At 39.7% G+C, this 20,323-nt stretch overlaps 1 protein-coding gene across 3 annotated transcripts in view; it reads left to right on the forward strand.

The window, feature by feature from the left end:
* The window catches only part of LOC105447875 (ensconsin), a 164,506-nt gene that overhangs the window by 131,978 nt on the left and 12,205 nt on the right, over positions 1–20,323 (forward strand). For all 3 annotated transcript variants that reach the window (XM_011686132.1, XM_011686130.1, XM_011686131.1), the window contains 5 exons: positions 9,816–9,884; positions 14,862–14,918; positions 16,888–16,956; positions 17,784–17,973; positions 18,243–18,589. In XM_011686132.1, coding sequence (XP_011684434.1) covers positions 9,816–9,884; positions 14,862–14,918; positions 16,888–16,956; positions 17,784–17,973; positions 18,243–18,589 — 732 coding nt within the window. The remainder of the gene's footprint in view (positions 1–9,815; positions 9,885–14,861; positions 14,919–16,887; positions 16,957–17,783; positions 17,974–18,242; positions 18,590–20,323) is intronic.

Raw genomic sequence — 20,323 nt, forward strand, 5'->3', positions numbered from 1 at the left:
CAAAATATGGCTTTCCAGACTGCGTAAATGATCGTAACTGTATTCGTTTGGTGGTTATTTACTGACGTTTAGTAGTCCATTCTCGATGATTGGTAATCAACATCTTTTCTAGTTTTTTAAAAATATTATTTAACGTATTTACAGTTGTGATTACTTACGTAGTTTGGAAAGTCATATTTTGCGCAAGAAGGGGTCAACTTCACGCGCGTATCTTTTTTTTATATTATTATTTACAACTTTAATTGCCAATTATCGAGAATGGACTACCAAATACTACTAAACGACCACCAATCGAGTGGTAATGATCGTTTTTGAAATTTTCAGTAGTGAGGGAGGGGCAACTTCACACAGCTCGAGATTTCGCCCTTGCCTGCACCAAATATACCGGCTCGCTTGTCGAGATATTTATCGATTACATATTTCGAGAGGGGTGACGTGTCTATCTCTCGCGATTTTAAATCTCTGCGAAGTGCCTGTTGAATTTTAATCAGTCGCTGGGCTTTTTTCCTGTACACGTATATATGCCCACTCATGGCTATCTAGACTCGTGCAGTAATTTGGCAACCATTCAGCTCCTCTGTTGGGGAGAGCACGCGTAATCTCGTGAGGCGCTTCGGTGTGGAAATGCAAATGAATCCGCATCAAATGTCCAAACGAGAGTTCCGAATCGAATCAGCTGTGTCCCTCCGCATGGCGGAACGTCGACGCTGCACGTCAGCGGACGATCAGAAAATTAAGGCGATTCAGACGCGGATGGCGTCTGACGCGTGGCATAATTGCGTTTCCGCGGACATCAGGATAATTAATCTGTCATGCAAATAATCGTAGGAGGCGTCTTTGTACCTCGGAAGCTTTGACGGAATATCTTTACTAGAGAATATATATATATCATCTCAATCTCTTTAATAATATCTAATCGTCTTAGCTTCTCTCCGCCTGTCGAGCAAATCATTTCCAGAATGCAATCTAGTCACGATACGTGTCTGCCTCATTACAAATATAATAAGCTAATGGAAACAAATTTTATTTAGTTATATATATATATATATATATATATATATTCAAGATAATATTTATCCGTTTATCTCACTTTTACGCAAAAACTGTCATTTGTGTTGCTTTATTCAACTGGGCATGGATTAAAATAATTAAAACCCTCCCAGCACATCTCGCTGACATTATTTTATTCATTATTCAGAACACGCTGACGTTCTAGGCCTCGGATTATTATTCCGAAGCGCACGCAACACGCACATTTCCATCCATTTTTCATCCCGCCTGCTCTCGGTCGATTCCCGGTGGAGCACATTTTATTAAGGAAAGTAACGTTTCTTTATTCATCTCGTAAATTACGCAGAAAGTCCGATGTTTCGGATACCGGTAAATAATCGATACCGCTGCGTGTAAATACTTTACCGCGGCGCTTCGAATCACGCGTAAATGATCACTACGATTAAACTCAAATACAGTAGAAAAACATTTGGCCGAGGCGTTCCGCCAATATTTCCTTGTTTATCAGCCTCGTATTTTCTGCTTTCAATATATATATTTTTTCTTCCTCGCTTTGAAATAGATCTTTTCATCTTTATTCTGTACAGAAATTTACTGGGGAAGAGATTATGTAACACTGTAGCATTTTATTTTGCGCATTTCAGCGCTTTTTTTAAATGTCAGATGATCTCGAGAATTGATAACGAATGGTTCGAACTATCGCGGCCAACGCTGCGAAATTTCGACGATAAATCGGCGAAGTTACCGCGCGGAGATACGGTCAAGTGGGAATCATCGAAAACGAGCGATTAAAAAAAAAAAATTAGCACGAACATTGAACAAAGGAACGATACAGACGTGTGTTGCCGGGAAATTGGCGCTGGGAATTGCGCCTCTCGGTGTAATCCGACGCGTCTGACCATGCGGAGCATTTGTCACTACAGACATTTGTCTCTGACATTTTCAGCATGGATAAATGTCAGTTCGCGCTGCCTGATACGCTGCCTTTTTAGACTCGCGGCGTTGCAGCATTCGGAACTTCGAATTGTTACGCGAGTTAAACGATATCCGCGTCGAGAGAGGAAGCACGGTAATGTGAATTAAATACCTAATTATACAACGTGACAGCGAAACGAATATCTTATAACATTCATCCGGAGGAATTCTTATGAAATTTTAATACGAAGCAGCGTAGGGAAAGTAGCGTAAATTTAAATGCGGATTTCCACTCGAGGGAAGCGAGTGGAACGCGAACCGCAACGAAATTTTCGGTCCAAAGCAGGTCGAAAGCAGACGGATTTCCTCCCTCCTCTCCCGTTGGTACACAAGAGAAAGATTACGTACAATTTCTTTCCTTATTTTTCTTAAAGATAACCCCGGACTCTTGCGATTGCATTTATCACGGCGCAACACTATAGGAGTAGCCCCGACGTATATATTATGCAGATAAAATATTCGCAATATAACGCGCCGAACAACAGATGTTGCTCTTCGTCATATTCGCGATGTTGCAAAGAGTAACGATCTGATTAGACGGAAACGATCGAATATAACTGAGGAAGAAGCCCGCGTTTATGCTCGTCGCCGCCATAAACGTGAATCATTGCACAACCCGTTGTTGCGGAACGAGCATTTCTTCGAAGTGCAATGATTTGGCGTATAATGAGAGCTTATTCGAATAATAACGCGAGATTTCTTTAAAAATTCTAACATTACACAGAAAGAACGATTTTGTTGAAAGGTCTAAATATTTTGCTAAAAACAAATCTGAAAATAATTTTTTATTGAATCATCAAAATAATTTGTTGGAATGTTAAAACTGATAAGCATTGCTATAAAACATTTTGATATTCTAGCAATTATTTTGACTTTCGTATAAAATTATTTTGATTATTGAACAAAAATTATTTTCAGATTTGGATTCAGCAAAATTGTTCTTTCCGTGTAGCTCGAAAATATTTTCTTCGCGATCATTTTACTTACAAACCACTCATCTGTTTCTCTCTCCGTTTAATTTGACGACTTCAACAATAGTTTCAAAATTTCCACGGCATTTTGAGAAAATTTGATATGTTTCTTCAAATTATATTATTTAAGGCAAGAGTCTTACTGCTGCAGGCCTAACGTTACTGGAGGGGAATGATTAAAGTTCTGGTTTTTCGAGAACTTATTTTCTCCCCGCAAGCCTAATAGGTCGCCCTGTTCTTCTGCTAGACTACCCAGCCGTTAAATTAATATATCGCTTGATAGCCGACGCTCCCTTCCCGTCCATCACTGGTCTCCTTTTTCTTCCTCCTCGGCAGCCTCGTCCTTTTAAGGCTTACTGTATTGCCTTGATGAGAAAGGAAAACGAGCGACGTCGAGCTTCCTTGTTAGCTTCTCGCAAATACATCGCAATCTTCTTTCTATTTAAACAATGCATTTACTCTCGTGGAAGTAGCGATCTCGTGATAAGGCAACTTTTAATAAAAATTGCTAGCGACCGGAAATTGATACCAATATTGATATATCTAGTGAAGCTGTCAGTTTCGTCAAATTCAATTTTAACGCGTTTTAATAAACTTTAATTTTTTAATGTATAAAGGCATAATGTAATTCTAGATATTTTTGGCCATTTAAAATTAAATATTACAAAAAATATGTAATACCTAAGAATAGATATATATTGTACATATCCAATAAAAAATTGAACTATCACGTATCTCTCGCAAATACAGAATCTTCTTTTTCTCACTATTTTAATTAGTATATTTTAATTAGATTCTAGAACTTTATCGAAACACGAATAAAATTTATTTGTCGCGCATCTTACACCCTCGTGTGAAAAATGTGTAAAACCATCAGAACATTGCAATTGACTACTCGGTCGATCGATGATTTAATTGCGACGCGAAGGACGGCGATTCTCCATTGTCCGATCAAGATACGCGCGGCTCTCTCCGGGATTGTACGCTGCCGGCAATTTAAGCGCCTTTTCACAGTACGGTGGAGCGTCGTGTCACCGGTTAGGACACTCTGAAGAGCGAGCACCTGCTATTTCTTCTGGCGGCAATTAACTCTCTTCAGCATCCTATAAACCGGCCAATACAAATTCATTATGACGTTGCCCCGATACGGTATCTCCAGATTACATTTTAATATGACATTCTGTTATACTTTAATGAAAAAAAATAGAACTGAAGAATTCCACCTAATTACACTACTTAAATTCAATCTTATCGAGTTACTCCGCGTAAAATTACGAATTTTATCATAAAAGATCAATCGATATCGTAACACTGAAAAAAATCTGACAGTATCTTAAACGCATGATTACAGAATAATGTGATAAGACAGTTATTTCAAATTTACGTTTGTTTAAGGATTGTTCGACGTTTGTGTCGAAGAACCTATTTAATAAAAAATATAACTGAAGGATTCCACTTAATTACGCTACTTAAATTCAATCTTATTGAGTTACTCCACGTAAAATTACGAATCTTATCAAATAAGATCAACCGAATATCGTAACACCGACAGTATCTTAAACGCGTGATTACAGAATAATGTCATAAGACAGTGATTTCAAATTTACATTTGTTTAAGGATTGTTCGACGTTTGTGTGGAAGAGCCAATTTAACAAAAATCCTCCGCCAATTTTTCATATGGCCTTATAGAGCAAATAATGCATCGGGGACGCTGCTTCATTCGTAAATTGCCGTTAAAACCGGCCTGAAAGCTTTCGCTGCAGATTTGCATTTCCGCGTTGTTTATCGAACCACTATGTGTGTGTGTCTGCACGTACACACGACGCAATGCCGAATCACCAGCGACCGTCGCGCTAAATGCGTTAGCGTGTATTTGCCAACTAGTTAAACGGCTGCTGATATTTGCTCTCGAGACCTTGAGGCGCATTCGAGTGTACGCAACGCGACGTAGGTAATCACCGGTTCTTGCTAATGACCTGCAAATGAATCCGGCTACTAGTATCACGCGGCCTTCGAGAAGGGAGGCGAGGAATTAATTCATGTCGCAGACCGACATTCTTGCTCTCGTTCGTAATTTATTAACAATACGGTCCCCCTTCGGTCGGAGATTTATGCAAATTGACAACTCCGTTGTCTGCGCTCGAATTTCTTACGTAACGCAAATAGCCGAGATTTTTCACTGATCACTGTTCACGTAACGTTTCTTGGTTGGAAATAAAAAATTTTTGCACACGTTTTACGCGCATCCGCGTGCAGGTCTCTTCTCTGCGTCAAACTTCAAACTCCATCTAATTGCGCGAAAAGAATATTTTTAAAGTCAATGAAATCTATTCTAACAATGTGAAAGAGTTCGAGACTTCGTTTCGCTTCTTTTGAATTTTTTTCCAAACATACCATCCCGTTCGTTCTTCTAGATTATTTTGCATGAGAATGCCCGGAAATTTATGGCCGCTAGTGAGTGCACTTTTTCCCCTATGCAGCGAGAATGTAACTCCGGACTGGCAAGATACGATAAGAATTGTTACACATCCAGAAAAGTACCCCCTGGCAAGCTCAGTTTGTGCGGGAATACAAAAGACTCCCATTTAAAAATTGAGACGTCGCCGAGTTCTGAGCGATGCAACGGATGTGATATAACATCAAAATGTTTTCATATGCTCAGAATTTTGAATTTTAAAATATGAATTATTTTTCGGAACAATAAACAAGGCAGAGCAATTGATTTACAACATAAGTGTGCAACAATGAATCTTTCGCAAAAAAAAAACAACTTAATTATAACATATCTTTATGTCAATTTTTTTATGAACACTTAGAAGTGGTACTGAAAGCTATTTTAACATTATTTTAACATTAAATAAAATATATTACTATGTATTATATATTAAGTATTTTAATATTAAAATAATATTTAGAAATTTTGGAAAAAAATTTCCGAAATAGAGTCCTATCGTGTTTTTTAACCTTTAAACCACTATATTGGTTTCGCAGACCGCTATTGAAACGTTACTTATCAACAATTTTCTTATTTGTCACCATTTAAATATATTTTATTTCTATTGTATACGAGATTTCTTTGTTAACCCTTACATTAAAACATAGTTTTCCTTTTCCCATCAACAAATATTCAGAAAACATACATTTTGATTATAATTAACTTATAAAATTAGCGGAAGCATAATAGCGGTCTGACATTGTGGTTAGTGTGATTTTTTTGGGCATGGTAGTTTAAAGGTTAAGATGCAAACAAAATCCTAAAATCCTCCGTCAACTGAGAGCATAAAGATTTCTCGCTGGTAAGTGCTCTTTCACGTAGTACTGTTTGCCGTTGCACGATCAGGTGTAGTCAGATAGCGACGCAGTTATTCGACAGCAAATCGCGAAGATTACGAAACATTCGCGATGCTGTTCGAACATTGCCCGCCGCTTGTCATGTACATGCAAGAACTCGCGTATTCATGTTTATTTCCGCGCGGCCGTTTCTTTTTATCCCGCTTTGTATTCCCGCTGCAGTTTCGAGCGAATCTAAATTCGCGCGACACTCCCATTCGTACTCCATTCGGTGACGCAGTAAACGCGATTTCGATTCATTCGCCTCGCTCCAATGTCGTCGGGCTTAATCCCTCGGGGGAGGAAAAGTGCGGCATTGAAGCGTAAAAGTGTTTAGAGACTTCGAATGAGATTCTCTAAAGAATTGATGCTCTCTACCGGCGCGCGCGTAACATAAAATATTTTCTCTGAGATTTAATAGAATAATCCAGCTGTATACAAAAGTTGCCCCACTCCACTACTGAAAATCCACTAACGATTACTAACCATTACCATTCGATTGGTGGTCGTTTGGTAGTATTTGGTAGTTCATTCCCAATGAATGGTAGTCAAAGTTGTAAATAAAAAAAGGTATGCGCGTGAAATTAGCCCCTTCTTTCGCAAAATATGGCTTTCCAGACTGCGTAAGTAACTTTAAACATTCGTTTGGTGATTGTTTATAATATTAACGTTTTATAGTTCAATGAATGGTAATCAAAGTTGTAAGTTCATGTATGTCTTTTTTTCGTATAATTATTTATAATTTTATGATTACTCATTTTATTCATTAATTTTGATTACTTATTTTGATTAATCATCGAGAATGGACTATCAAATATCAATAAATAATCACCAAACGAATGCTTATGTTATTTACGCAATCTGGAGAACCATATTTTGCGAAAGGAGAAGCTAACTTCATGCACGTATGTTTTTTTGTATTGTTATTTATAATTTTGACATATATCATTCATCGGGAATGAACTACCAAATACTACCAAACGACTACCAAACGACCATCAATCGAGTAATGATCGTTAGTGGATTTTCAGCATAGTAAGGAGGCCAACTTTACACAGCTGAATAAATCAATAGCTTCTGATATTCGTTTTAGGTATAATTTTCAAAATGAATGATTTATTGGCTGCGTTTAGTAGAGAAATCAACTTTGCAACTGTTGTTGTAAGATTTTTCAACATGATTGGTTCTTGCTCTTAGTTCTTCATGGATCTAAATGTATAAACCAATCATGTTAAAGAATTTTACAACAGTTGCAAAGCCACTTTTTCTACTGAACGCCATTGTTCCATTCTTTTTCCAAACATTTCGTACATCGCGTACAATTTTTTGCCGATTAATAGGTGTCACGAATCGAGATTAATGCGAAAAAGCTTTTGTATTTATGGTATAATTAACAGTAGTGTAAATGACTGCATCCTTCAAGGAGTCAACGTAAAACTGGCGGTTATTGTACCATCAGCCGAAGAGCACATCGTTGAACGAGCCGGATTCTCAGCGAGTACTCTCTCCAATCCTGACAAATCGCCGCGACGCGCGTCGACGCCACCTAAAGCATTATATCTCCGGCATCTTTAAACCACAAAGGATACCATTCCGGCTTTTCGCCTCCCGTGTCTGACGTTTCCCTTAGCGATGCGCGCGCTGCATCGGTGATTCTATCTCGACGCTCGTCGTCCCACACTCTCTCCGTCTTCATTATCCGCGGATCTTAATAGCGCGAATTTAGCGAGAATTTCGAGTGCTGTCCCTGGGTAAGAGCGGCTATCGATGGTGAATGTCGACGACGCGCGAGATAAAATGCTTTCTCCTCACCATGAACGTCTCGCGTTATCATCGTTAGCGTCCTCATCCGTCGTTCCGCATCATTATCTCCGCCGCCCGATACTTTAAACTGCAGCACACACACAAACACACACCTGCTGTAGGAAGCGAGATTCACCGTCGGCTCGGATTATTCTCTTCCTACTCTCTCTCTCTCTCTCTCCACTCTGCTCTCACTTAAAATCTTATCTTGCGGCTGGAATTAGAGCCTAAGTACTCTCTTCCGTTGTTTCTTATGCAGCAGGTAATTTAGATTTTTTCTCTAAATTGTCGATGAATCATCGCTGCATTAAGCTGAATATAGTAATTCACCTCTCTTGCTACGTTAACTTGGAAAATTTATTCTTTCTCAGCACGCTTTTAAGAAGCTTAACATTTTTAATATGGTAATCCCGACTAGGGAAAAGGAAATTTTCTAGGGAAAAGGAAATAGCGAAGTGTAATTTTTCTAAATGAATTAATATATAGGGATTCGAATATGTGTGCGTTAGTCTTTCATTCCAATTACGCATATATTTATGTCTGTAGTACACTTTTATATGTGTGTTCTCTCTTTCAAATCTAAGGAATCTACTTCAGAAATGTGCACTTTCACATTTGTAAAGTAAATCTAGATTGGAATCGAAGCAAATAACTCAATTTTTGTAAATATCATGTATACATAATCCTCCCACTTTTTTCATTCAATTTGCTCCACGATTACAGTCATTCGCAAAAATTAAATAGCAATAAGTCCCTCGCAAATAAGAACGAAATCTCTCGAATCTCGAAGAGTGAATTACGCCGAAGATATACGCTTCATTTCGGAGGACATGAACCTGCATATCGAATCTTTTCACTAGCGCGCGCCCGAGTTGTACCCAATTGAGTCGGTGAATGTCTCCGCGTAATGGGAAGGAAAAGACCCTCTCGGCGAAATGTCGAAGTTCAACTACGCGTATCTATATACCCTATACACGCCGTACGCCAGATACGCAACGTCCCTCGTCCTCCGCCCTTTACCTACACGCGTTGCACAATTCGATATTCGTTGGCATAATGCAATTTCTTCGTGGCACGTGTGACAGTCTCGCCTCGCTCGCCGTCGCTATCTCGGTTTTATTTGCGATTGTAGAAACGATATGCGGAAAACTTCCTGACATTTAGTAATAAACGTGTCTCGGAATCTGCCTTTCATCCGCTTAACTTTATCACGCAAATACCAAATTTTGAACGTTGAGACGTTACGGAGTTAATTGCGAAGTTGTGAAATATATCGTTATTTTCGTCGGTTACAGTAGCCAACTTTAAACGCGATTTAGAATCACACAATTGAAAATATACATGACACACATGAAATTATAAATAGAATTCTATCCTGAATTCTGACATAGATTAGAGAGCGTCTAAAGTGCTTCAATCGATAATCCTGTAGATTAAATTCAGAATTTAGGGGTATGATCCAAAATAGTAATTTTAATTAAATATTCTGCCTTCCGTCTGCCACGGGATGACACCGGTTGTCTCACCGGCGAGGAATTGATGCGGCTACTGGAATACTAATACCGGCGCAAGGTGCTTGAAGCGTTCGAAACCGTATGCCGTCGGACGGCGGCCGCTTTTAATTAAATTTTTATTCACTGCTATAATATACGTTAACATATTCACTAAATTGACTTCGGACAGCAGAGAGATAGTTGTTTTACGTCGAACAATTTATTTTGCAGCTGGAGCCGCTCCTGAGGAAACTAACCAAAGGTCCAGTTCTGCACACAATCGCCACTCTCTCACGAAGGGTAAGTTCGACGAGCACGACCGACTGCATTTAGGGTATTTTCGTTTGCTGTAATAAATTACCGGTCTACCGAGCAGAAAGGAGGATCGTATCCTCCACAATTGTATCTCAGAATAGACAATTAAACGCTTTGATATTCTTAGCAGCAAGCATTAATAAAACCTCCGGTTTAATAAATAACTCTTCTAAAGTTCCTTGTAAAATTCATCATTTTAAGCAAAAAGCCTTCGTTTATGAAAATGATGTAACACGGTGTGCTCGGTAGCTTGTGCTCTATAATTTAATTTAATTCTTCCCCCTCTCTTTCCCTCGTCTATCTTGACGTACATTCTAGCTGGTTTTCGGGCGAAAGCACCGCGGCTCGAGTACTTTTTATTACTTCACAGCGAGTGTGATGCTCAATGTGATATACCTCTCACGGTGGCTTTTTGACATTTACACGGCGGATTTGGACGCGATGCACTTTTTAATATCGCACCCCCGTGTCTACAGACATCTCCGTGACGCTTGAGAGCACAGCTTGATCATTTATTTGTGATACAAGTGACACGGGCGTATGTACGTACGGGTATACAGGTCAGATTTTATTGGAGAGACCTGAAAAATATTCCAGCACGTGGTATTTTTAAAATGCAAAGAAGCACGGCACAGAATTGCTCCAAGTGTTTGAAAGGGAAATATAAGACACTTTCGCTTAGCATTTCTGTATCGATTCTATCGGCTATAAATGCTACATGATTAACACAAATTACGCTAATTTGAGTTGTAATAGTGTTAAATAATCAGCTTCATAAAGTTCCTCATTTCGTTTATTTAAAAAATTATTAAAACAACTTTGCATAATTTGCACGAGAACTTAACCGGTTTGCCAGGTGCCTTGCGTAAATTCAAAATCCTTGGCGAATTTTCGTAAGAAATGTAGGTTGCCACGTCGACCGATATTCCGCAATCGATAACGATATTAATCTCGGGCGGGAAACCACGTAACTGCTTTCCAATCTGCGCCGGCATCGGGAGTGTGCTATCGGGAGTTCGCGATGAATCCGAAGTTACCGACCTCCGAGGGTCGCGGCGAGATAACGAATGCAATTCTCTCGGTTTCGAATCTGCGAAACGGTCAAGTGGATTTAATAACGCTTCAATTGCGCTCGGCGCTTTTGTGGGCGATGCTGTTAGTTTAATCAATCGTGAAAAGCGCGCTCGTGAAAATTGCCAAATAGCGTCCCTCACGCGGCGGCCGGAAAAATCGCGCGCACGGTAACGCACAAAAATTCAATTTGCAACGAAGTAATGCGCGATGCGTAATTTATCACTCGTTTGCATAATTAAATACGTCTAGGCGACTGGCACAATTAAATCTGGACTAACGAGCAGCGTCCGTGCGTCAAACGCGAGTACGTGCGTACGTCGGCAACAGATAATTTATTAAATATAACATTAATTTAATAACACATTAACTTATACTTAATTATGTGCAGTTGAAAGTTTGCAATGGAAAGTTTAATTCGTCTCTTATTTTAATAACGGATTTTACGAGAAAAATAAGTAAGAAAAAAATGGGAAGATATTGTCCGGGAAGAACATTCGCGGTGTTATGTCTTTCCCCGAGTTACTTTCTCCAGTTTATCTAAAAACTAACGAAGTACTTGCGCAATGTTTAAAGTGCCTTTGTTTAACTTAAAAGACGAAGAGAATTATCGGGGCTTTAAATTCGAAGTATAAATACTTATCGTCTGTGCCCAAGAAGCACGTTCGCTCATCAAATATTAGCAAAACACCAGCATCCTAGAGCGTGAGAAATGAGAACAATTTCGATTGTCATCCTACAGCCTTCATTAAAAATTTACTTACATAAAATTTCTCTACGACAGATCGAAAAAATTTCTAAGAATATATTTTAATAAATAATAAATATGATACGATCAATAGATAGAAATTGATCTTGTATAAATTAGAAATTTAAAATACACATACAAATTAAATATCAACAACTAATCATAAAAAATAACTGAATAAAATGACTTAAAATATATGTCTTCCTTAAATTTGTTCTTCCACATAGATTATCTACTATATCTGCAAGTAAAAAGTATTGTTAAAACTTATCTCTACTATTATATTATATATTCTTCCTATAATATAATTCATACAAATATCTCAATGTTACTCGCGATAGTTATCGCTTCGGCAAACGCGAAAAGCACGATCATCGATGAGAAAATCTCGTTACCCTTGATAACATCTCGTGGATCATTCGCGTGGCTCGAACCAGCGCGTATCTATTCGCATTCTACACTACCGCCACTCGAGTAAGGTTGGCGAGATAGAATAGTCGAGTGGCTGAATCGAGGATTCGAGAGGAAAAGCCGGGGAGGTGGAAAGAAGTAAAGGGGAGAGGATTGGGAAGACAGTCCCAGTCACGCAGAGCGGGAGATGGAAGCGACGGATTCCATTGTTTTCCGACCCACTTCCAGGCGAAGGGAGATTAACAGAGCCGTGTGTATCTACCGGAGGATTTTCCAACGTTTGAGCCTCGAAGACAACGACGATGATGACTGTGGCTGCCTGATAGATACACCGCCGTCGCGCCGGTTCGAACGAGCGCATCCCTCCGGGCGACACGGCGTGCGTCATGTTGTGTCTCCCATTCGTTAAAATTTTCTCGGTTACCGCATTGTTTCCACCTATCCCCTTTGCGTCTCGAATTTGCGGACGTATCGCCAAAAATATCGCCACGAGAATTGGAATTTTAACCTGCCTAAAACAACACGGCGCGCTGCCGAGAGCGATTTGTCGTATTGAAAGACTTCTGTGCTATACATGGTTCCTTAACAAGCAGTTTTTAGGCAAGATATTGCCGAGTCTAAATCTGACGTTTCCACAGGATACATATTTTGAATAGATTTATCATTTTTCTTTTCTATTCTAGAAATTTGCATATATGTTATACCAGATTTTTCCAAGAATAAAATTCTTTTTTGACGTCACTTTGCAGTCCGTTTCTAAGCACTTCGATCTCTTCTTCAATTCTCCGATTCTTCGCGCGTTGCATTTAACGCGACCGTATTGTTCCCCACTCGCTATTCCGTTCCATTCGTCAAAAGCCGGTGAATTAACGGCGATATTGTGTGGGCGACAGCTTTGAGAGAGATGGATGGATCGGGACGCATTGTGCGTTTCCGAATGACCGGAGATTAACAGCTCCCGGGATTGCGTGCAATACCAAATTGATGCGTTTTGCATGTACATTCTCGAGAATATTGTTCCAGCGATCGTTATCTTCCACGTATCGTTATCCTCGTCCCGACGTCTTTGGAAGTTCCTTGTTTTCCACAGTTTGAAAGAAGACTTATTTTCGATCAGGATAATGGACGGATGAAACTGATGGGCGCGCTTTGCAGTGAACCTTCTCTCTTGCCGCTCTTTTTATCCGCAAGAATTGCGATTGCATGTTGTGTGCCCACAGTATTTTATATTACGTTATTTATCCACTTGTCGGTTCTTGATTAAATATATGAGAGTGCTGAAAATTGTTTTTTACTTAAATTCAGACGCAGAGAAAGAGATTTATTGACGCGAATATACGACGCGATGTGGCACAGATGTGAATAATGAATAGATTTTGCTTTAATAATTCGCGATTTTGCAAACTTCGCAAAATATAGAGTCCGCCAATTTGCCCGTAAATGATTAAAGCGAACAGACACGACGCTATCGAGACGCTTCCATATGGCGATTTGTTTTTGCTCGTCTCTCTCGACTCTTTACTTTACCTTACTCTTCGTTTTTGGAGCCCTCCACTCGAACGTCTTCAGCTGGTACCGCTCGAGCGAGTATCGAGTATTTCCCCAGTGATTCGATACGAATTCGTCTTCCAAATTACATTTACGTGCAAGTGGCTCTCAGCACGGTTTCCCATCTTCCGATAAAAGGTGAGCGAGGGTCTTCTATTACTTATACCACATGTATATAATTGTTTGAAAAATCCAGCGGCGCTTTCATCGTCGGAAAATCTCCTCTCTTCTGCATGTTGCGACGTAACTCGATATTCGTGACGTCGAAAACATCCTCCTTTTCATACGCGTTCCCGCAATCTTCGGCATTTCATCCCCCTCGCGCGTTCTTCGACATTTTCTCTCCCTCCTCGTCGTTGCCGTTCGATTCCGCGTCCGCATTACTAATGGCATGTCCAATTATCATCAGCGGTACCGTTTCCACCTGCTTTGTCTCGCCTCGCGCACTCTTCCGTCCCTCCCTCCCACCCGTCTGGCATTTGCAATCAGCGGCCGGAAACAATATTGGCAGCTTGGCGGGTCGTTCCCGTTGACGCTTGTCGAAAACTGGATCGCGGACGAAGGATGAAAATATAGTATAAGCCAGTCGCGGGTTGCAATTAGTGCGAGTATATAGGAAGGAGTGGGGGCTCCTATATATCAGATTCTCGTGTGATATCGATGCAAAGCGAAAGACTTTCATTGCGCACCGATTGATTGTGTATACGTGAAGATAACGAGGTGTTGATCAATATAATACCTCGACGTCGCTCGACGAAAATGTAATTTCGAACGTAGGGATTTATTAATGAATGGCTTCGCGTTACGCGGATAGATCTGTTAACGGTATTTATTTATCGTATTTATTTATAAAATAAAACCTTCAAAGGGCCACGGACATAATATTTAATTTTAAACTGCTCTCTTTTCAATGATAATATCATTTGGCAAGTGACGTATATCGCGGTCGAATAAATCGCAATATCGTGTTACGTGCACAATACTGCTGTCTTTAGATAAATATTGACTGGAACCAGTCGGCGTTATCTACGGCAGTGCACTTTGATATCGTTGATCGTTAAACGTACACGTCTTTCGTCGACACAGCGGTAGCGTCGCGTTTGTCACGCGACGAGTAACGCAAGTACCGCGCGAACTTTATAGCTGTCAGAGAATGTGTATATCCTCGAATTTGTCTTCCGCAGAACAAACGATGCACTGGTTCGCCCAGATTGGTGGTGACGACTCGCTCACTTTGACAGGTATGCTCGGCTTGAGCTCGGCGTGCTTCGATAACGATTGTGTGACTTGTGTGTGGAACTCTGTTTCTCTTTCTCTTTCTCTTTGCAACATTAAGAGAATTGCCGTGTTTGATGCAATTGATGCGTTGAACATCTAACACCGAGAGCGCATTCGAATTGCAGTGCGCATCTGTGCGCAGAAGCACATCTAATCTTTCGGAAGTAATTGCTTATAAAGCAGAAAGTGATATGTATCGTGATTTGTTTTGTTACCCAATAGATTTCATGATTTTGATGTTGTTAACGAGAGATTAATGTATCCCAATGCGATAATTTCAATACGATAATACTTGCATTTTGAAATTGAAATAATTAATAACTCTGCTGTAATTAGAAAAGCTAATGCGATCTAAATATATCCGGCTGTGTTTGATTCTATGTAACGGAGAGCGTGACAAATCCTGATGCAAAATTTTATTTGCATTAGGATTGAATTTAACTAAAACTCGGACAATTATATGAAAAAATATGTATATATGTATTGTATGAATATGAATATCGTATCATACTTGTTTTTCTAACGGGAGGGAGGGAGGAAGGGGGATAAGCCGCAAAATAATACTGCTATAGTTCCAAATCGCGTTTAATTTAATGGGAACCATAAGAGTGCTGTTGCTAGGCTATTTAACAAAGCCGACGTTACGTTTTCATTGATTTTTCGGCGCGTGCTATTTCGGAAATCATGAAAAAAACGAGTTTATCGTGCAATGAATAACAATGCTAACGAATCATGTGTAATTTGGCAATTGTGTAACGGAATGCGTGTTCGACGAATAATGGTTAACGCTTTTGAATACTAATCCCTTGATAAGTTTGTAAATTTAATAAACGATATTGTAAAAAGTATATCGCTGTACATTAATAATATCGCTAATGCGTTGCATTCGCGAGTGTATATTCTATTTAAATGTAATATAAACGTGACAAGTTTACTGGAAAAATGTTCCCTCTCTGCGCCCTAAAATATATTAAGCGGATTATTTCGCAAGTAAAATATAACCTGCACAGTCCTGACCTTTGTATTTTTTCAATTAACATTTCATTTCGAACTGTCAGGCTATACACTATGAAATTTTCCGCGTAATGTCATACCTTTATCCGTGCATTGGTAACAACGAGAACTGACTTAAACACAACATTTTTTTTTCGATATTACACAATTTTCAACTCGTCTTGAAAGCTTCTTAGCGAATGCGGCTTACATTTTTAATATTCAGTGAAAATGGTTTTCATATATATTGCATCATAACCCCCGTTTTTCATCGTACTTACAACGAACGTTGTCTGAAGAGCAGATTTATTCTGCAGTCTTTTTCCTCGTACTCCTGATTATCTCTCTCTGAAGAAGTTAAAAGGCAAACGAGGATTACGGGATGGAGATGTCTTTTAAAAAAATGGGAGTTGTCATTTTATAAAATGGAGATTATCCTCGATAAAGAAGCCGTTCGTTGGATGAGATTACTAGGCCGAGGATAGCCCATGAAAAGACAACGTGCTTTACATGAACATTAAAAGAACTAACCAGAATGAATCTCTGTTATTTTAAATTTTATGCTTCTTTATTTTTAATTCCTAATTATATTTTATTAATGAAATTTTGGAATTTTATGTGCGAAAAGTTACCAGAACCCGATGTTAACGTCGTCACGATTTATCCATTACTTTTCTCCGTTGCGACATCTTGCACTAACATGTACGAGCAACTCCACAATCTTGCATTAACACGAGCGACCACGTGCATGCGAAAACCACTCGTTTTAACTGCGCCAGGCACACATTTGCATACTGTATCACTATACACGGCAGGTGCGTCGGTAATCACCGTAATAATCATTTATTCATCCATTCATGCGTTCATTCGTAACGTGCTATAGCCTTAATACCTGAAATCTTACGTGCACACGCACATGTCTCGCTTTCTTCTCGGCAGATGTGAAGCGCCCGCGAAGTCTCTACGACGAGGACTCCCTCGACGGCGATCGTCCTTACGAGAATGAAGGTATCAACGTTTTCAAGGTCACTGTACAGACCATTCCCCTCTTTCCTCTTCAAGTAGACTCTTGCTCTTTCGATAATACTAACGAATTATATAGAAATGCCTTTTAACGCTTTCGACATTTGTATCGGTCTTAACAAATAACGGTGACAGTTACTATTCGCGCGTTAATTTTACACAATGTTGATCTAATAATACATATAAACTTCATTTGCGGGTTGAACAATATTTCTAATTGCGCTTTGTATTTTACTCATTTTCTCTGATTAAATATTTCATTTTGTAAATAGCTATTTTTGTTACCATCTCGATGTATTATATATATAAACTCTAGCTTTTCTTTTAGTGAGATGAAATTCGCGTATTCTCCTGATTATCTTGTTCCCACATACACACATATTATATATATGCATACACATTTCTGTCTCGTTATATATAAGTTATTTTTAACAATTAATTATTTGTGATAGTAGTAATTAGTTTGATAACGTTACTTTTGATATGTTTATATTATATTGCATTTACTTTGGAAATTGTTTGAAATTATTTATTTTCAATTGCAAATTTTCTCTTAAAATCTTTTATAATTTCAATTGTAAATTGTCTGAATGTATTTAAACCTGCTTAACTTGAAATTTCTATTACTAAACATACAATTGAGTAAAAATGTGATTAAAAACTTCCTCGTATAAAATTCTAAAAAAAAAAGATACGTTGATCTCTAATCTAATTCACTGTGTTTGTGAAAAAAAAACCGATACAAACTAAGCATTGGCAACTAGTTTGGACAGGTGGATACTGAATACGTGCGCTTCGCGCATTGTTCGCAGGACGGGAGTCGACGGGAAGCTCGAAGGAGTTGGACAGGGCGAAGCTCGTCCGCGAGAGGCAGAACGAGGAGCGGCAGCGGAAGTTGGAGGAGCTCAGGCAGCAGGCTCTCGCCGCGCAACGCTTCCGCGAACAGCGTGAGGAGGAGCGACGAAGACGCATCGATGAGCTCAGATCGCGTGATAACGACAGGTTTGTCGATTCAAAAGCCCGTAGTTGAAAGAATCGGCAATCGCGATCCAATTGATCAATTAATTAGATTAGTTTCACGTGGAGAATTTGAAGAACGCAAATGCAAATCCTTTTCTCGCTTAAATTAAATTAACCCGAGATCGTTGAAAGGAATTTATACATCTGCATTATATATGTGTAAAATAAGAAAACATTTAAAGCTCTCTCAGCCGTAAGGAAGTTTCATCCGAAATTATGTCTGAACATATTTTGTCGCTTTCTTTGCGCAGACGAAATCAAGTCGAAGAGAGAAAACGGCTGATATGCGAGGCGGAGCGGGAGAGACGGGAGGCTATCCTCCGCAAAAATCAGGAAAGAGAGGCGCGCATCGAGGCGAAGAGGAGGAACGAGAGGTCGCACATCGTTTTCGCGTTTGGCAGCTCCACGCCGCGGATGCTGGAGCCCGCCGACACCGGCGGCGCTACCTTCTGGGGCACCCGCAGGGCCACCTCCACGACCAATGTCATGATGTTCTCTGCCGCGCAGCCCCTCACCAGGAGGTCCTCCGAGAGGGAGCTGGACGGCAGCAAGAAACGGGCCACTTCCGCTGGCGGACTCGATCGGAAACCGGGCGAAGGTCAGTCGATATTACTCTTCCAAATACCGATTCGCGAATTACACGAATTCACCGAAGTTCACTGAAGAATTGGCGGGAAGGCGATCGTCGATGCGAGTACGTTAGCTATACATCGTGGAAATTCGATTAACCCTTTCAGCGCGCGATGTTACGACTTGATACATACTTAAGCGTTCTATTCTACGCGATAACTCAGTTCTCAATCGGGAATTTCCGGTAGAATTTGAAATATTTTTGAATAGTTTATCTTCGTGTTTTCTATAACGTCAATCTATATACAAAATCCAATTTGATTCTACCAATATTTACGCGATAATTTTATTCTTCAAATCTCTAATCGTCGCGAGTACCGTCAAAAATTGTAGTCTCGGTTTAATCATGTCAATTCTCTCCATGTTTCTAAAAGCCAACATGATATTCCGTCTGTATTAAGGCGCTTACAACTGTTCGCAAATAATATTCTGTGATTTATCACAGAGAGAAAGAGAGAGAGAGAGAGAGAGAGAGAAGGATTTAAACACATAATACGCGAAAGAAATATCTCGCGTATGTAAAATATTCGTGCGTATGTAATATGAAGTAGCCCGACAGAGCAGCTGAAAGGCGTTAAAGGCTTTTCCGTATCTCGCATACGGCGGATGAATAATACACGCGTGGTATCTGTTCTGCACGATGCACCGGTAGAATGCAAATTAGCTGTTTGCCGTAAATTCAGTCGGGCGTCGAGAATCAACAACGGTCGTTTGATGCGAGCACGCATGATGAGGCTCGGCTCGGAAGCGGATTTACTTCAATGTGAGTATAAACACGGATATCGCGATATACTTACTTAATGTACGGGTACGTGGTGCATCGTGTGCACCGGAGGAAGATCGAGAACTCGGCACCGGCTGATTAACGCCACAGTTAAGCCACCTTCGCAATTAAATGTGCCGGCGGTACTTCGTAAGTTAATCTCTCGCGATTATGGTTCGGAAGTTACTACGAGGCGAGATAAATCTGAACGGTGCGCTCCGAGAGAGGGATAAATCATATGTGTCGGTGAATTCACGCCCCGGTCCCATTTTGCTTGCTCCGCCCTATTTGCTCGAACGTCCGGCGTTATATATATGTATCGATGATTGATGTTTGTCGTACGGGGCCTACAATCGTTCTTCCTGTCGCGGATTCACGTGGGATGTGACATTCGATTGCGCGTCGTCACTACGAGACAGAATATTTCTGCGTCACGTCGATTTTTTTTTTCCCAGAGCCAAAGAGTCGGATAAACGAGACGAGAAAGCGACTCGCGCGTCTTCTCGCATAGCCTATACTTTACGCACGATCGCTTCCGGTAGCTTCTATATATTTTTCTTAATGGTAATCGGCACTCTCACCGTGCCGTTTAAAATGAGGTTCCGTCGCACGAGATACGATGAACAAAATGTACTTGCTGTAAAATTCAATCCGCGTTTTGCTGCTTACATTTTGTAGTATTATTATATCATAATATATTATCTATCGTATCGTATTATATCATAAATAGTAGGAGTACAAAAAGTAATTTTTACAAGAAATTTTGTCTAATAAAACATATGAATTATTATAATTATGAAAATTAATGAATAGGTGAAGCGACCAAGTTACTTTGCTATAAAATTAAATTAAATTATTAAATTATTAATTTGGTAATTGAATTGCGCCTTTGAGTTCTTAAATAGTCAATCAAAAAAATATATCTTTTGTTATAAATTG

The sequence above is a fragment of the Wasmannia auropunctata genome, unplaced genomic scaffold, assembly GCF_000956235.1.
Source record: "Wasmannia auropunctata unplaced genomic scaffold, wasmannia.A_1.0 LD336090.1, whole genome shotgun sequence".
In the NCBI taxonomy this organism is placed as follows: domain Eukaryota; kingdom Metazoa; phylum Arthropoda; class Insecta; order Hymenoptera; family Formicidae; genus Wasmannia; species Wasmannia auropunctata.